Below are 18,212 nucleotides of genomic sequence, written 5' to 3' on the forward strand. Positions count from 1 at the left end.
AACCACACCCCTCATTTGGAAACAGATGTACACAATCTGGCAGCAGCAAAGACAGACCCAAAAAAAAAAAAAAAAAAGCAGCTACAGTACAGTACTGTGTTAAACAAACTATTAAAAAAAGGGAAAACAAAATTTTTCTTCTGCATATAACGTTTCAAAGCTGTAAGAAGTCAAAGTTCAGTGGTAAACTTTTGAAAGAATAACCATAATATTTTCTTCAGTTACAAACATTATAGAGTTACAAACAAACTCCATTCCCAAGGCGTTCGTAACTCTGAGGTTCTACTGTATGGAAAAAGTATGAGGAGGGACATCTTTATGTTCTTCCTCTCTGCCCCAGCCTCCTGGTACAGAACTACTGGGTTTTTTTCATCTCCAGTAGTTACTTTCATTTATATTTTCATTCCCTCTAAAGCACCTGGCATTGGCCACTGTTGGAAGACAAGATACTGGGCTAGATGGACCATTGGTCTGACCCAGTATTGCCATTCTTATTTTCAACACTCTTTTTTTTAACAGAACCATACTTAAAAAAAGTAAAATCACAAGATGAGATTCTCCTTCATGAAGCTCAAAGCTCAGCTCTATTACCAAGTGGCTTAGTTGCCCCAGTTTATCAGGAAGGAAATTTGGAACAGTGTACTTATGTAAGGCTATATTGTACTTTTGCAACCCGCTCAGTAAAAGAGGCAGTGTGTAGTCCATGAGATTTGGGCTAGATGATTGACCAGCTTAAGCGTCTGCACAGGGACACAGCAGTAAATAAGTCACCCTGTCAGATCCCTGTGCAGCCTTCCCAAACGATGGTGCAATGCTTCATCCTCATTCCTCCTCCTCTTCTCCCTCCACTCCCAAACGCTAAAATGGGAGGATGGGAGGGCAGTGGGCAGAGAAGGATGGGGAGTTTGCAGAGCCTCGTCTCTCCACTCCCAATGTGCCAGCCAGCAAAGCTGTTTGCATGAATACCAGTTAGAGATTATTATCCTCCATGATAGTTCACATATGCTGGCTAGCACATGGAGAGGGTGAAGCCATGGCTGCACCTACTTCCCATAGCTTTCTGTCCACCTGCTTACAGTGGGGGAAATGCAGAACTTATCTCCTTTGTACTTGGACTTAGTCTGGAGAGGCAATAGGGGGGTGGGCCTTATGTGAGCGGATAGGTCAAGCCGCAATCTGGCCCTACTCTCCTACCCTGAAAGAAGGGTATATGGTCTCATCTCACTTGAGATTATGTAGCTCATCCTCATGTTGGCAGTAATAATAGATGACATACACACTACAGTTTAAAAAACTGGAAATACATACCTGATATTGGGGCAGGAATAAAACAGGGGTGACCAAGTAAGGAAGAAAAAAACCTGCTGCTTTATCTATCTGCTGATCTAGGTTCCCCTATTCTTTTGGGTGCATGCTGTCTTTTTAGAATCTAAGATTTCTGGCACAGGGATCTGTTCTACCCTGCACCCAGGAAAACACCTAGCACACTTTGGGGCACTACACGAAAAATAAACGTAATATGAATGCACTTCACAGAGAGAGTAGATCCCTGTGCTTCACATCAAGCATGATAAAGTTACTTTATATGTTATACGCTATCATTGCTTATGACAGACAGGCTTACATGGAGAGCATTACTGAACATATCGGAGCAACTGCTCCTTTTAAGGGTTTATCTTTTTGAGGAGAGAAAGTTAAATTAAACAAAAACAGTTAACTTTTTTCTGCATGGTACAGCATTATTGTTTAACCTACCTTGAAATAAGAAATAAAAGGTCTGCAGTTCAACTCTAGTTCATTAGCTTAAAACAAAGTTCAGCTAACGCTGTGTACTAAGTCAGAGTAATTGAATACATGATAATGTAACTTCTCGTTGCTCTGCTTTCATTCAGAATGCCCTTATAAACAAGATGGTGCATCACAAGGGGCTTATCCTGGAGAAGTATATTTAAATAAAGAGATAATATGGAAAAAAATTGGCAGAGTCAGAGATCAAAATTAAAGAGCTTGAAGCGATGAAGATATTGACTTAGCTCCTAGAATTTGATGGATGATAGCTTATCTATAGCTTCAACATTGAAGTTTGTGTTAATGCCCTGGTCAGAAAGCATTAAGTCTAGTGCTAAAAGAAAGTTAGCTACGCGAGTTTAAAAATATGTAATATCAAAGTGAATACAGAGAAACATTTGTAAGAGAAAGTAAGAACTTCTCTGCATTTTTCCTTCTATTCTATTCCTTCTTCTATTTAGAACCCTACAATGCATCAAACAAGACTGATCAGGCTTTAGATCACTACGGCCCAATTCCTGCAAATACCTCAATATGTGCACAAAATGAAGTCCCTGTGTTAGGTGCCTTAGTCCCACTTTTGGGACCACTGTGATACACAAAACTCCAACCAAACCCTGAAGGTGTTTAAACTCACTTGGCCCCAAAATGTTTTTGCAATAAAAGTTCCTTGGGCACCAATGTTTGTCCCTCTGAGCATGCACGTTGCTGCCTCTCTCTAGGCATTTGGATGCCTACCTCTCACTTAAGCCCAGAGAAATTAATGAACCAGGGTGGACAGGTTTTTGGCTGCCTACATTGTGCTTAGAGGCTGCCTCATTAGGCCCCTCAGGCGCGTTCTCAGAAGACAGCTGAGGAAACAGAGCTCCCTCATAACTTTTAGCCCAGAGGCAAGGGTACTCACCTGGGATGTGGAATACCCCTGGGTTCAAATCCTTTCTCCTCCTCATGGGGATAGGGGACTTGAACCCAGGGTATTCCACATCCCAATGAGTACTCTAACCACCAGGCTACAAGCGATGAGGGAAGTCAACCTCCTCTCCATCTATGAATTGCTAGCAGCAATAGTTGCCTCTGTCTGAGAGTGGTGGGTCTTATCACACATCCATCTCATTGGCATCTCTCACTTGATAGCTTAGATAGCTCCCTCTCTAGCATATTGTTTTTTTGTGAATCACAGTATAAGGTGCCTAACTATCCCCTTTCATTGTATAGGAGCCTAGGCACCTAAATCAGGCTTTGTGAATTAGTGATTTTCTAGGAGCCTAGAAGCCAGGTGGTATGACTCTCAGTGTCACAAAGCTTAACGTATTTTGTGCATCCAGCCCTCAGATCCTAATCTTAAGAGTATTTGTTGAGTCTATGTTGCAGGTTTCTCTTGAAAGAAAAAACAGTTTTTGAAGAGCACCTACATGGAAAAACAAAACAACCCTATCTCCTCCCTGCAAGATCTTTTATAGAAGGAACCCAACAGCGGAGCCCAGTCATCTTCAAACAAACCTGTAATATATATTGGAACTGTACAAAACAAGTATCAAGCATCATAGATGAAGCATCAAGATGCAACCCAAGGCTTTTTTACCTCAAAATACCTGAAAATAATTTATGCAGTCACAATGATGTATATGTAATTAAACTAAGGGTAAATATAGTAGCAATGTATATTATTTATCCTTCATGATAGGGGAAAAGAGCTTGAAGCACTTAGAATAATGTGCAAACAGAGTGATGGATATTCACCAAGATATACTTTATTGGTCTTTTTCTTCCTTAGACTCAAGCCTGGAAAAGACTGTCATAAATCAGAATTCTCATCTTCTAGCCAGATCAACCACCAGGCAACTATCACAGAAAAGAGGAAGAGGAATAATGGATATAGAGATGTGCAGCGTCTTAGGGCTGACCCTGCTACACTCCAAAGCTGACAAATACTTTTTCATTTTTAATATGTAACTATTTCAATTTATAAAATAAAACAGTTTGTGTTTAAGTTCTCAATCTAAATGCTTGATATTCCATTTTACCATGACTGAGTTTTATGTAGTAAAATGTCTTTTTCCAGGCTATCTGCTCCTATTTTTTATGCCTGATGATATTGTATCTTCCCTCTTTAAAGTCAATGGCATTCCATTGGCTTCACTGAACACTGGATCAGGCCATAAAAAAACTATACAGGTCAAATAAATCGAGATGAATGAAAGTGGGATTAGCAGCAGGACCCATCAATTCAGGAGGCAATATCTCAGAAGGCAAATTGACCTGCAGGAATACATTAGCTAGTTCCTGTCCGACCTTGCAGCGGAATAAACCTAGAAAAGTCTACAATCCAATTACCATTGATATTATACCCAAATACAATGAATCTCGTCATTATACTATTGTTGCACTTCTAAAGGAAATAAATTACATTTAATGCCTAAACTGATGGCAGCACTCCATACACTAGGATCACAGTAAAAAGATATGAATGAGAACATTTTACAGATATTAGTCAAAAGAGTGTTACTATAATTATTTTGATCAACATGCCCATAGCACCCTGTGTTTCACTTGAAATGATCACATTTTATGATTCTAGGAGCTATAATGCAATCATATAAATACACATTTTCAAAGAACCATGCACGCACACAGACAGATGTGTGAGGGCACATATTCCTCTGTGCACATGGGATCGTATTTATTTTCAGACACTCTTAAACACACCTGAACAGGCTAAGAATTCAAACAGAACTTTGTGTAGTCAAGGTCTGGGATTTTGTGTAGATTGTCTGGGATTGTGTAATCATTCTGGAATTTTGAGAAAAGCTCTATGGCTTTCTAGCCATTTTTTCCTCCCGGGGTATTGCAGCTCACAGTAACATCTCATCACTTTTTTCAGCCCCTGCAAGGAATACTGAAGGGTCTTGGACACAATGACATAACCAAAGAGGGGATTAGTGGCATGAACCCTCTGTAACAGATGTGGCAATTTCTATATTGCTATATCTTGGACAAACCTTATTGAATTAATTCAATTAAGTTTAAGTATCTTAGGAGTTCACTATATAAAAAATGAAAATGTTTATGTATTATTGTGGGATTTTATGTAGCATTTCTAAGGAGGAGATCTGATTAACCTAAACCCTGGAAAACGAACTCCTGGGGGGTTTCTGCACTAAAAAAAAATAAATCTGCACACAATATTTTAAAATTCTGCATATCGTATTTGTCAAAATAACACTATATAATCATTCCAGTGTCAATTATTTTGGTAATTTATTTCAAAATATCTGTTAGCAACTATGTCTGTAACAATACAGATACAAAAAAAATTCCCTCAGGAGTAGAAGTTAAAGAAACTCCTATAACAACCCAGTTCCTGTTTCTCTGTCCCCTCCCGCCCAGAGCCCAGATGGGGGGCCAGACACCCATACCTCCTTCCCCCCGAGAGCCCAGCTGCAGGGACCACCCCCAGCCCAAACACTTGCACCCCTCCCCTCCAGAGCCCAGCTGTACGCCCCTCTAGCTCGGACACTTGCACTCCCTACCTTTCCAGAGCCCAGGGATCAAGAGGGAAAAACAGCCTGATGGTGGGTCCCAGGCTTGTTTGGAGTTTCCTGCACACTGCCTCCTTCCTTCAAGACATAGCTAGGAAACATAGATGCCCAGAACCTTCCAACTCCCTCCCGCTCCATCAGGCAGTGTCTTCTATTTGTGAGCTGGGCTCTGCCAGGTCCAGCAGCCCCTAGTGGTGGCCAGCAGCTCTGCAGCCCATTTTTGGGGGGTGGGGGTTGGTGGAAGAAAATTCTGCACAGAACAATAATTTCTGTACAAATTCTGTGTTGTGCGGTGGCACAGAATTCCCCCAGGAGTAGAAGTATTATGAGCTTCAAAAGGGACCAGTTGAAATAATGTGAACTTTTAAAGTTAAGCGGGTTTCCCAGGAAATTTCCAAAGGGAGGTGTATGCAAATGTAAACCCTTTGGTTACACAAGAACTCAGCCTTTTGAAGCTTTGCCTTGAGGATCCTTCTGGAGCCCTGAACCTTTTGTCTGCTGACCACTTGTTACAGGAGGACAGATCAAAGACCCAAGCTGTTTAAAGCAGTGACTCAGATTCATGGTGGGGCTTGTTCTGAGCTAAGATAGTTATGAACTTGTAGCCACGGAGGGGTGGGTGGGAAAGGGGGAGTGAGGAGAGGGGAAAGGAAGGTTGAAGAGCTGTTCACCCAGCAGAGGCCTTGCTGGAGCTGGGGTGATTTTTGGTAAGCTTATTAACATGTGTGTAGGTTCTTTTATTGTTCTCAATACTTTTACTCTGTAATGTTTTCATCTTAAGAATAGATGTGCTTGTTTAGAAATATTTGTATGGAAATTTAACTCTGGGCAGCCATGCTGTATATTGCCTCTGAGGAATGAAGGCAAAGCAGGCCAGCTGAAGCAAGCTTTCTTGCTGAGGAATTCACAGAGTAAACAGAGAACTCTGCAACCTGAAAATATCCTGGTCAAGAGGGAGAGAGACATGTGTATCTGCTCAATAGAGGTGACATCTGGGGAGCCGGGAATCTAAAGCGGAAGCACTTGCTGGATCACGGAAGGGAAATACCGTTGCCCTAAACTGTGACACCCTCTATGAAGTCTTGTTTGCTACTGGCATAAATTCCAGATAAAACAATCAGAACAACAGAAAATGATGAAGTACGAAATAAAGTGGGAATTAAGCCAACAGAGAACTGTTTCCTCAATTTGAACTGATTTGATCCGGATGGTAGCGACAGACAGAGTCTGGCTTGGCTAAATTATTCTTAAGGGTTTGCTGCAACAGAGTTACATGTGCAGAAAAGATTTTATCTTAATTTCCGAAGTTGTGTTATAGTGCCATTGGTAGCGGCAATGCCAGTATATTATAACAAAGGAATTATCTAGCTGTAACATCAACAGATATGTTTATAAAGCAACATTATAGCTGTTGATATGAAGAATCAGCCATCCATGAATAATAATATAATATAATATATGGAGATATCCTATCTCATAGAACTGGAAGGGACCTTGAAAGGTCATCAAGTCCAGCCCCCTGCCTTCACTAGTAGGACCAAGTACTGATTTTGCCCCAGATCCCTGAGTGGCCCCCTTAAGGATTGAACTCACAACCCTGGGTTTAGCAGGCCAATGCTCAAACCACTGAGCTATCCCTCCCCTGAATAATGGGCACTCAATAATGAACCTTCACCTGGGGCCTAGTTTTGATCACTGTCACAGTAATTTTACACTTCAAGAGAGTCACTACTGGGATATAACTGAGACTAGAATCAGGCCCAAGATGTTTATTCATCTGAGCAAAGTCTTTAGCTGGGTGCGTGTCTGATTAAACAAAACCCTCATTTGGTCTAATTAAAAATATTTTCATACAGCTCCTTTGAAAGAAAGAAAGTTACTTTCCTGAGCCAGGAAGTTAGAAATGGCAAACTATTAGCAGCAGTAAAACGTCAGTAAGCAGGCAATATGTTTTAGGTGTTAAGAGCTTTGAGACTCTGCTAGCAAGAGAGCATCAAGGGAGTCATATGGGATAGCTGTGTGTCAGCCCTAAGGATCACATCACAGGATGCTGTTACTTTCACTTAAGAAATTTTGTTTTACGTATATTATATTTTTACAGCCTGTAACTACACCTAGTTTAAAAAGCCCAAGGAAAAATCCCCGCCATGCAATTATTTAAACTGTTCTTGCTGTATTGTCCGAGCCTTCTTTGAGATTATGGCCTCAATCCTGCAAAGATTTATGCATGGATTAAATTTTGCTGGTGAAGTTTATATGCTTTCATTTCAGTGCGACTATTCATGTGCATAAAATTAGGCATATGGGTAAATCTTTGTAGGATTAGCATTAATCTGTTAAAAATAAATACTTTTGCATTTATCAACTATTATACAAGTGATTAGAGTCTAAATTGACTCCTTCTGAACATTTGAGAGAGGCATCAAGTAAATCTGAGATTGCCTTCCATTAGTCAGAATAGTTACTGAGTGATTCTGTGCGAACACTTCTTGCAAAAAGAGGTTGAGAAACTATATTTGCAATCAAAATTTTGGAATACTGGAAAAAGTAAGTTTAAACCACAAAAGTGAGCTCCGAACTGGCAGAGTGAAACAGATGTATTAGATATACACATTTATTCACTTAAAATAAAAAGAATGAAAGGATGCTTAAGAGGAGAGAGGCATGTTTTATTTTCATGAGTTACAGTGATTATACCCATGAGCTGAACAGCCATAAATCAGTAAAGCAGTCACTGCAAAAATTTGAATGCAATGTTTGTACTATATTTAAAGGAGGAGCTATGATACCATTGTAAATTTTATACTTCATTATTATAAAATATATTGGTACCCAATATGCACAAATATTGCTTCAGTTACATTTTTAAATATTTAACAGCAGATGAGGAACATAACCAGAGTAGTCCAGGACTGGTATCATAATGAAAATGGTCCGATGGTTAAAACATAGGGCATTGAGATGACTCTCAGGCCTGTGCTCTTTATTATCCCATGTTTTACTCTCAAGTCATCTAAGTGCCTCATTTTCTTCACTTGTAAAATATTACCACATGAGACTGGGGATTCCTAATTCACGCATGTTTGTGAAATGTGGAAAAGGGGCATGTGCGTACACCTGTCTGTGTAAGGGACGTGAAAGGAGACCAAGTTAAAGGGGTCAGCAGAGATTGTCCATCAAGGCCTTGAAACTTAGGACAAGAAGTTTCAACTATATGCACTGCAAAGTAGAAACCCAGTAACCTGGCCTATGATAATTGTGTTATTAAAATAAATCTTAAAAATAAATTAAGAATAGGTGTATTATTCAGAATGTGAGTCTGATTTAATACAAAGAAAAAAGTGCACAATTTAAATTTGGTTCTCGAATAGTTTCTACAAGGGAAGATCAACCATCTTAAAGGGCATTTAGAAGAAGAGAAATGGTTTAGAAAAATTAGTTTTTATTTTTAAATCCCAACATAATTTTAATAAAATAACCTTGCTAATGTATATTTTGTTTTTATACATGGATTTTTTTAATGAAAAAGACTGTCCACAGTCTTTATATGGAGAAAGATAACCCTAAACTTTTTTTTGTGATGTCACAGTTCCAGAGTAATCTATGTCTTTGACCCTTCACTCATTCTCTCTGTGGGCAGAGACCAAGCCTCATAGGGACCAAGGTATAGCTACATTAGTCTAGCTGTGCCAGCATAGCGCCCTAGTGTGTAAATACAACCAACATCAACAGAAGAACTTTTTCTGAACTCCTGCCCACACCTCCTTGAACCAAGTTAGCTAGTTGTCCACACTTGGGGTTAGGCTGGCATAGTTATGTCGGTCAGGAGTGTGTTTTTTTACATCACTGACCAATATAGCTGTCTTGGCCTGACTTAAATCTTCAAATCATAGGACTGGAAGGGATCTTGAGAGATCATCTAGTCCAGTCCCGTGCACTCATGGCAGAACTAAGTATTATTTAGACTGTCCCTGACAGGTATTTGTCTTTCATGCTCTTAAGTATCTCCAATGATGGAGATTCCACAATCTCCCTAGGCAATTTATTCCAGTGCTTAACCACCCTGACAGTTAGGAAGTTTTTCCTAATGTCCAACCTAAACCACCCTTCCTGCATTTTAAGCCCATTGCTTCTTGTCCTATCCTCAGAGGTTAAGAACAACAATTCTTCCCCCTCCTCTTTGTAACAACCTTTTATGTGTTTGAAAAAATTGGGTTTGTTTAGTCTGGGAAAGAGATGACTGAGAGGGGATATAACAACACTTTTCAATCTTCCCTCATAGGTCATGTTTTCTAGACCTTTAATCATTTTTTGTTGCTCTTCTCTGGACTTTCTCCAATTTGTCCACATCTTTCCTGAAATGTGGCCCCCAGAACTGGACACAATACTCCAGTTGAGGCCTAATCTGCTCAGGTAGAGAAGAATTATTTCTTGTGTCTTGTTTACAACACTCCTGCTAATACATCCCAGAATGATGTTCGCTTTTTTTGCAACAGTGTTACACTGTTGACTCATATTTAGCTTGTGGTCCACTCTGACCCCCAGATCCTTTTCCGCAGTACTCCTTCCTAGGCAGTCATTTCCCATTGTGCATGTGTGCAACAGATTGTTCCTTCCTACGTGAAGTACTGTGCATTTGTCCTTATTGAATTTCATCCTGTAGACTAAGTAGACTAAGTCAAAGATACAGTCTGCTTCTCTCTCTCTCTCTCTCCAGTGTCTCTCTCTCTCCTTTCCCCTACCCATTTCCCCAGGCTGCTCTTTTTAATGGCTTTCAAGTTCTTTGTTTCAGTTTCCTGCTTGTGGATCCCGTGAGGTTAGAAGCTGGGATCTTCACCCTCACACCTCCAAGGATCAGCCAGACTCCTGATTCCATACTGGTGGAGATAAACTTCAAAAGAATTAATATTTCCCTTGTCCATTTGAGTATCAGCAATGGGGTGAGCTTCAGCCACAGCTTGGTTGCCTGTGGAGAACTCCAGCAGGAATTAACTCTTAGAGTACATCTTTACTGCACAGCTAATCTGAGCATCTGAGCTACAAAAGAAGGAGCTAGTCAAATTCTGTCCTTAGATACATCTCTGCAACTTCATTAACAGTTATGGCATTACAAAGATGTCACCAAGTGCTGAATTTGGCTCTTTAATTCTCAAATAGAAAGTCAGCCCATGTGGACACACATCTTAAGAAAAGCCACTTCTTTTTGTTGCAAAACAGCGACATCCACTGGCAGCAACAGTTAAATACCTGGTTGCTCCACTTAGGTTTTACTTGATAATTGTGTTGTTACATTTTCTTTACGAAAGATATGTTATTATAGAAAATGTGATTTAGTGGAATTCCTTACCTGCTGCATCATCACTACTCTCCGAGTTTTCAGCATTTGTGGGACTATCTGTTCTTGGATTACCGGGGACGTAGCCTTTAGGAGGAAGACTTACTGTGTATAACCTTGGAAGCAGGATTTCATTTTCTCTACCTGTAAGGCAGAAACAAAGTGTCTGTCTATTGATTTTGGCATAGATTTGCTCATACAAGTTTTTCACCCATGCATAGACACAATGGCGATAGGACATCTAGGAAAACCGGTCAAAAAGATAGAGAGCATTTCAAAGAAGGAGAATTGTCAAATTATTTTGTAAACAACTGGGATGAACAAACTATGGAGGTTAAATTTTGTGGTTGCTACAGAACAATCAGAGAGGACCCAGAAGTTATTCTGAAACGTGTTGTCCCTATTTTCAGAGCTTTCCTTCTTCTAAGCTTTGGAAGAAGTGTCCCCCACAATGAGCCATTTTAGTTATTTTTTTTTTAAACTGCCTTACTTCCTCCCCCTTTGAATGAAATGAACACTTTTTTAAGTGTTTATTAAAAAATGGATGGGGAGTAATAAATTCTTTCTCATCAGCAAAGACAATAATGAAGCAATAGGAACAAGTGGGGTTCTACTGCCCCCGTTTGGAGAGACTTCTCAGATGTGGCTGCGGCTCTGAAAGGTTCGTAGAGAATCTGAAAACCATCACCAGGCCAGGTCTGAATAGTTCCGTTCACAGTGGCAGTCTGGGTTGGCTCAGCTCTGTGCAGAATTGTGTGGGAGGAGAGTGCCCAGCAAGTCGCTGTTCTCCATTTACATACCTTTTATAGGAAAGATTTGTGGTGGTGGTGTTGGCAGCACCTCTTAAAATAGCCACTTTAGAGAATGAGAAGGTTAGCTTTGTTCAGCAGCTCACAAGAGCAGAGGACTGAAGGGACTGGGAAATGGGGGAGAGTGATAAGCTGAGCTGTGGGTCAGTAACCATACAGCATCCCTGAGCTTCAATTGAAGGAAACCATTCCATTTCAATACACCGAGGGCTAGACTTGCATTTGTCCAAATGCCAAGTTTGGAGTGACAACAGGAGGAATTGTACAATTGTACAACAGGAGGGTGGACAATCCTTCCCTGAGGTCCAGGAGGCTCAGGAAGTCGCACCATTGTTCTGAATGATACAATGTGTTCTCTCTACAGCCAGCTATCTCTGCAAACTGTGAGGGGCAGAACCATGGCTCTACTTCTCTGTTCTTTTGGAGTGATTTGTGCCCTTGGGGTAAGAGAAGGACCAGTACATATGATCCTGAAATGCAGACACTGCCAATGTGGTTGTTAGGTGCAGGGGATTTGGGTAAGGGGGTGTCTTTTCTCCCTGAACCCAGTACTAAACTGCCGCAGTCAGGGCTGTCACTATTGTTATGCAATGATGGTATTTTAAACTATTTGGATATCTAGAAAAGGAACACATTGCTGAGGATGCACTTTTCCAAGATCAAATTGCTTTGATTAGGATATCAACCAGGTCAGCTGTTGGTTAGCTGAAAGGCAAGTACACAGATCACTGAACCACAAAGTTGGTTGTGTCTCTCATAAAATACTCTTTAAAAATAAAGAAACTTCAATATGATTTGTGGTGCTATATCTCAGCAATAAGGACATTTCAGAGAGTTCAGGGTTTCAGAAAAGCTGTATCACAGTTCCATGCATCATCAGGATGCACCCATTTATTTCTGACACCATGTTGGAAAATAATTTGCTTTTTTGAGCAAGCCAGAACATTTGACAGACGCTGATTAAAATCTTTTCATTTTAAAGGCTAACAAAGGAAAACAAAGAAATAATGATATAAGATATAAACTAATTAATTATACACACTGGAAAAAAACCCACCACCAAAATTAATTTTAAACTATTCTTCAATGAATTTTTTTCATTACGCTGATACCAAAACCTTGAACTGCCAGTACTTGGGGCTGATTTTTCTCCACCAGTGTTGATTAATGATGAAGTGTTAATCAGTGCTAGAATTAAAAGACAAGGACATCTGAATGTTCTTAAATGTGTTACACTCTATTGAAAAATATCAATGTTTGCTAATTTTTCAGTGCAATGTTCTTGGATACTTTGGATTTGATTCCTACAAAAAATTTTTACTCAAAATATTAAATATAATTTGCAAGGTCATTTTGAATTTCAATATTTTGACTCCAGAGTGCCATTACATAACAATAAGATTTCAGCACTTACAGTTGCTGATAGATATACAAGAAGAAAGACTAACATGTCTAATGATTGAAGAAATTCCATTGAGTTAATTGTGATGACAGCTACTGCCTCATATTGATTTAAAGTAAACTGCAGCACCAACATCACAGGAATCTCAACCCTTTCTAGGAAAAGGAGTTTAAGCAAAATATGCTTTTTTGTGAACGTGTATCACCAAATTCTCTGCAGGACAGCAATAATTTCTGTGACAAGGTAGACAAGTGATTAATTCAAGGGGTAATTTAAATACTTTGAAAAAAATTACCATATGCTTACTTGAGTTGTGTTTAAATTTGTACTCCTCAATCAAAAGTCTACAGCACAGGTGTCTAGATCTTTTAACATGCACAGCATTTTAGATCTGGTCTACATTAAAAGTTAGGTCGACCCTGGCTATGTCCCTCAGGGCGTGAAAAATTCATACTCCTGAATAACATAGTTAAGTCAACCTAACCCCTGGTGAGACAAAGCTAGGCTGATTGAAGAATTCTTCCATTGACCTAGCTACTACCTCTTGAGGAGGTGGATTACCTATGCCGATGGGAGAGCCTCTCTGTTTGAGTAGGCAGTGTCTACATTAAAGCACTAGAGTGGTGCAGCTGTAGCTGTGCTGCTGTAGCATTTCAAGCGCAGACAAACCCTCAGTCTTTGCTAACATTGTATAGGTATATCAACCTTGCCTTTCCTATAGTTCCCTAAACCATTCACTACACTCCTAGCATCTGTAGCAACTGAGGCAGAGATCCTACAGACAATAGTCTCATTCAATGAGCAACCCTGATTCTTCAGTATACACCATCCCTCCTGTTCACAGAATGAAGCAAGGGTCCCCTGGAAAAATATAGGATGTAGTTACATAACCAGAGACTGTTTCATAACACACATGCACAACAGTGTAGAATTATTATTGCATAGTTCATTTATATTAGACAATGTGCAGAATAATAACTAATTATATATAACACACCAAAAATACATTGAAATATTAAGGTTGCAGAGTCAAGCACTCAGAAGTAGGGCTCTACCAAATTCACAGTCATGAAAAACGCATCACGGACCATGAAATCTGGTCTCCTCTTGTGAAATCTGATCTTGTGTGTGCTTTTTACCATATACTATACAGATTTCACTGGGGGGGGGGCAGGGAGGGGGAGGAGAGCACGACACCAGCATTTCTCAAATTGAGCATCCTGACCCAAAAGGGAGTTACAGGGGGTGGCTGTATTGCCACACTTACTTCTGTGTTGCCTTCAGAGCTGGGTGGCCAGAGAGTGGTGGCTATATTTGGCTAGGTGCCCAGCTCTGAAGGTGGCAGCCTGCCAGCAGCTGCACAGAAGTAAGGGTGGCAATACTATACCATGCCACCCTTACTTCTGTGCTGCTGCCTTCAGAGCTGGGCAGCGGGAGAGTGGTGGCTACTGACTATGGGCCCAGCTCTGCAGCAGCAGAGCAGAAGTAAGGATGGCATCCTTACCTCTGCGCTGCTGCTGGCGGCGGCTCTGCATTCAGAGCTGGGATCCTGGCCAGCAGCCACCGCTCTCCAGCTGCCCAGCACTGAAGGCAGCGCTGCCACCAGCAGCAGTGCAGAAGTAAGGGTAGCAGTACTGCAACTGCCCTATACAATAACTATGTGACTTCTCTCCTCTCCCCAACTCCTTTTTGGGTCAGGATCTCTACAATTACAACTCTGAGAAATTTCAGATTTAAATAGCTGAAATAATGAAATTTATGATTTTTAAAATCCTATAACCATGAAATTGACCAAAATGGACTATGAATTTGGTAGGGCCCTACTCATAAGGTAGGAAGTGCTAGAATTAAAGGCAGCACAGGCAGAATTAAAGACTGTATCATCGCAATCATAATCACACGATCACATACTATTTTTCCACAAGACCAGTGTCTCCTTCAATGCACAGGACCTGCTCTCAGGATCAGTCAGAGTTGTGTGGTAAAGGAGACTGCCTCATTTGTTGCAGAAATTGGAAGGTATGTAGTGAATGAAGCAGAAGACTGCAGAAAGAGAACGGAGCTCAAGGCTGTTGAATGCTACCCTGCAGAACTGGACTCTAACCCTGTCTTTGCTGAAGAGCTTCTATCTGATGCTAGTCAAGTCCCATGAACCAAACTTTTCACAGGTGGTCAATAACTGTGTACAGTAACTCCTCACTTAACGTTGTAGTTATGTTCCTGAAAAAAAGCGACTTTAACCGAAACGATGTTAAGCGAATCCTATTTCCCCATAAGAATTAATGTAAGTAGGGAGGGGTTAGGTTCCAGGGAAATTTTTTTCACCAGACAAAAACTAGTACACACACACACTTTAAACAAACAATTTAATACTGTTCACAGCTATGATGATTGTGAAGCTTGGTTGAGGTGGTGAAGTTAGAGGGTGGAAGAGGGTGGGATATTTCCCAGGGAATGGCTTGCTGCTAAATCAGTGGTTCTCAAACTTTTGTACTGGTGATCCCTTTCACATAGCAAGTCTCTGAGTGCAACCCCCCCATATGAATTAAAAGTACTTTTTTATATATTTACCACCATTATAAATGCTGGAGACAAAGCAGGGTTTGGGGTGGAGGCTGACAGCTCGCGATTCCCCCCCCCCCCATGTAATAACCTCATGACCCCGTGAGGGGTCCCGACCCCCAGTTTGAGAACCCCTGTGCTAAATGATGAACTAGCACTCGGCTGAGCACTCAAGGGTTAACACATTGTTGTTAATGTAGCCTCTCACACAAGGCAGCACAAACACGAGGGAGGGGAGACAGCATAGCAGACAGAGAGACACACACCTTGTGTGTGGGGGAGAGAGAGAAATACACACTGTCCCTTTAAGTAAGCTGACCCACTCTTCAATGCACTGTCTTTTTAAGTGGATCAGGAAGCTGAGACCAGCAGCTGCTGCCCCAAGCTCTCTCTGTCTGTGTCCCCACCCTGCTCTATATGGAGAAGAAGGGGTAAGCGGGGTGTAGGAGCAGGGGTAGGGGGACACCCTGACATTAGCCTTCCTACAAGCAGTGGACAAAGCAGGCAGCTGCCAAACAATGTTAGAAGGGAGCATTGCACAACTTTAAACGAGCATGTTCCCTAATTGATCAGCAACGTAACAACGAAACAATGTTAACCGCGACGACTTTAAGTGACGACTTTAAGTACAGATCTGTACTGTAATTTTATGCTTGTCCAGCCTGATGCCCTTGGATCTGATCTGCAGAAGTGCTCAGCACTCACAACTGCATCCGACGTCAATAGGAGCTGTGCTTTGAAAACATGAAGTGCTATAATGCTAAGTACTCTGAAAAGTCAGGTTGGTCCTAGGCATCTCATCTCAAGGTACCCAAAATTAGTGGACAATTTTAGCTTTAATCTCCCTGTGCCTCAGTTCCCCATCTGTAAAATGGGGATAATACGTCATCTCACAGGGAGGCTGTGAAGATAAATTAACGGTTGAGAAGCAGTCAGATATCATATTGATGAGTGCCATAAACCCATGACAATATTACTAATTCTGGCTTCATAGCCGGATTTGAATAGTGTGCAGTAAATAAAGCATGAGGTTACGCACTGAACAATGTTCAAAACACAATATTTAATGGCAGTTCATTAAGTGAGCATTGTCCATTCTGTACACTGAATGAAGCAGAAGTCCTGTGGAAAAAATAGTATGTGGACTTAGAATTAAAGACTATCATAATGCATAAGGAACAAGAGGGTCAAATTCAGGTTGCACAGACAACCTTAATTCTAACATTTCCCAGCCCTTGAGTGCTTGATTTTACAAACTTAATTTTCTTTTAACATAGTTTTTTGGTTTTGGTATGGGGTAGTTTTTTTGGGAGGCGTGTGTCTAATTTCCTAGGTTTTTAAAAAAGCAAACCGAAAAGGCAAATTCCATATGTGACATCATATTGACACCCACATGGTTCATCAGCATATTTCACTTCTAATGGATAGTGTCCAATTCTTTTCACATTTATGTTAATGGAAAAACTCATTTCCTTCAACAAAAGCAAAAATCAGGTGTAATGAGATCTGAAACAGAAAGGGTCTATAACATATATCATGGGGGAAAAATAACCACAGAAAATGTGGAAATGGCACAGGTGCTTAATGACTTCTTTGTTTCGGTTTTCACCAAGACGACTGGTGGTGTTTGGACGTCTAACATAGTGACTGTCAGTGAAGATGAGGTAGGATGAGAAGAGGCTAAAATAGGGAAACAAGAAGTTTAAAATTAGATGTCTTCAAGTAACCAGGGCCTGATGAAATGCATCCTAGAATACTCAAGGAGCTGATTGAGGAGATATTTGAGCCATTAGCCATTATCTTTGAAAAGTCATGGAATATAGGAGAGATTCCAGAAGACTGGAAAAAGTAAAATATAGTGCTAATCTATAGAAAGAGAAATAAGGACAACCTGGGGAATTACAGACCAGTCAGCTTAACTTCTGTACCCGGAAAGATAATGGAGCAAATAATTGCAAATTATTTGCAATCATCTGGAACAGGGGTTCCCAAACTTGGTTCACGGCTTGCTCAGGGTAAGCCGCTGGCGGGCCACGAGACGCTTTGTTTACCTGAGCATCCGCAGGTACGGCCGCTTGCTGCTCCCAGTGGCCGCGGTTTGCCGTTCTGAGCCAATGGGAGCTGCAGGAAGTGGTGCAGGCCAGGTCACTGCTTCCCACAACTCCCATTGGCCGGAAATGGCAAACCGTGGCCACTGGGAGCTGTGAGCGGCTGTACCTGTGGACGCTCAGGTAAACAAAGCGTCTTGTGGCCCGGCAGGGGCTTACCCTGAGCAAGTCGCGAACCAAGTTTGGGAACCCCTGCTCTAGAAGATAATAAGGTGATAAGTGACAGTCAAAAACAAATCGTGTCAAATGAGCCTGATAGCTTTCTTTGGCAGGGTAACAAGCCTTGTGGCTGGGGGGAAGCGGTAGACGTGGTATATCTTGATTTTAGTAAAGCTTTTGATACTGTCTTCCATGACCTTCTCATAAACAAACTAGGGAAATGCAACCTAGATGGAGCTACTATAAGGTGGGTGCATAACTGGTTGGAAAACCCGTTCCCAAAGAGTAATCATCAGTGGGTCACAGTCATGCTGGAAGGACATAATGAGTGGGGTCCTGCAGGAATCAGTTCTGGGTCCGGTTCTGTTCAATATCTTCATCAATGATTTAGATAATGGCATAGACAGTACATTTATAAAGTTTGCAGATGATACCAAGCTGGAAGGGGTTGCAAGTGCTTTGGACGATAGGATTAAAATTCAAAATGATCTGGACAAACTGGAGAAATGG

General features: G+C 41.0%; 1 protein-coding gene across 3 annotated transcripts in view; it reads right to left on the reverse strand.

Annotated features, from left to right (window-relative positions):
• ERICH1 (glutamate rich 1) overlaps positions 1-18,212 on the reverse strand; it is a 140,904-nt gene that overhangs the window by 80,136 nt on the left and 42,556 nt on the right. For all 3 annotated transcript variants that reach the window (XM_045011934.1, XM_045011933.1, XR_006578547.1), the window contains exon 3: positions 10,675-10,806. In XM_045011934.1, the coding sequence (XP_044867869.1) occupies positions 10,675-10,806 (132 nt within the window). The remainder of the gene's footprint in view (positions 1-10,674; positions 10,807-18,212) is intronic.

This window comes from Mauremys mutica, chromosome 3, assembly GCF_020497125.1.
Source record: "Mauremys mutica isolate MM-2020 ecotype Southern chromosome 3, ASM2049712v1, whole genome shotgun sequence".
NCBI lineage: Eukaryota > Metazoa > Chordata > Testudines > Geoemydidae > Mauremys > Mauremys mutica.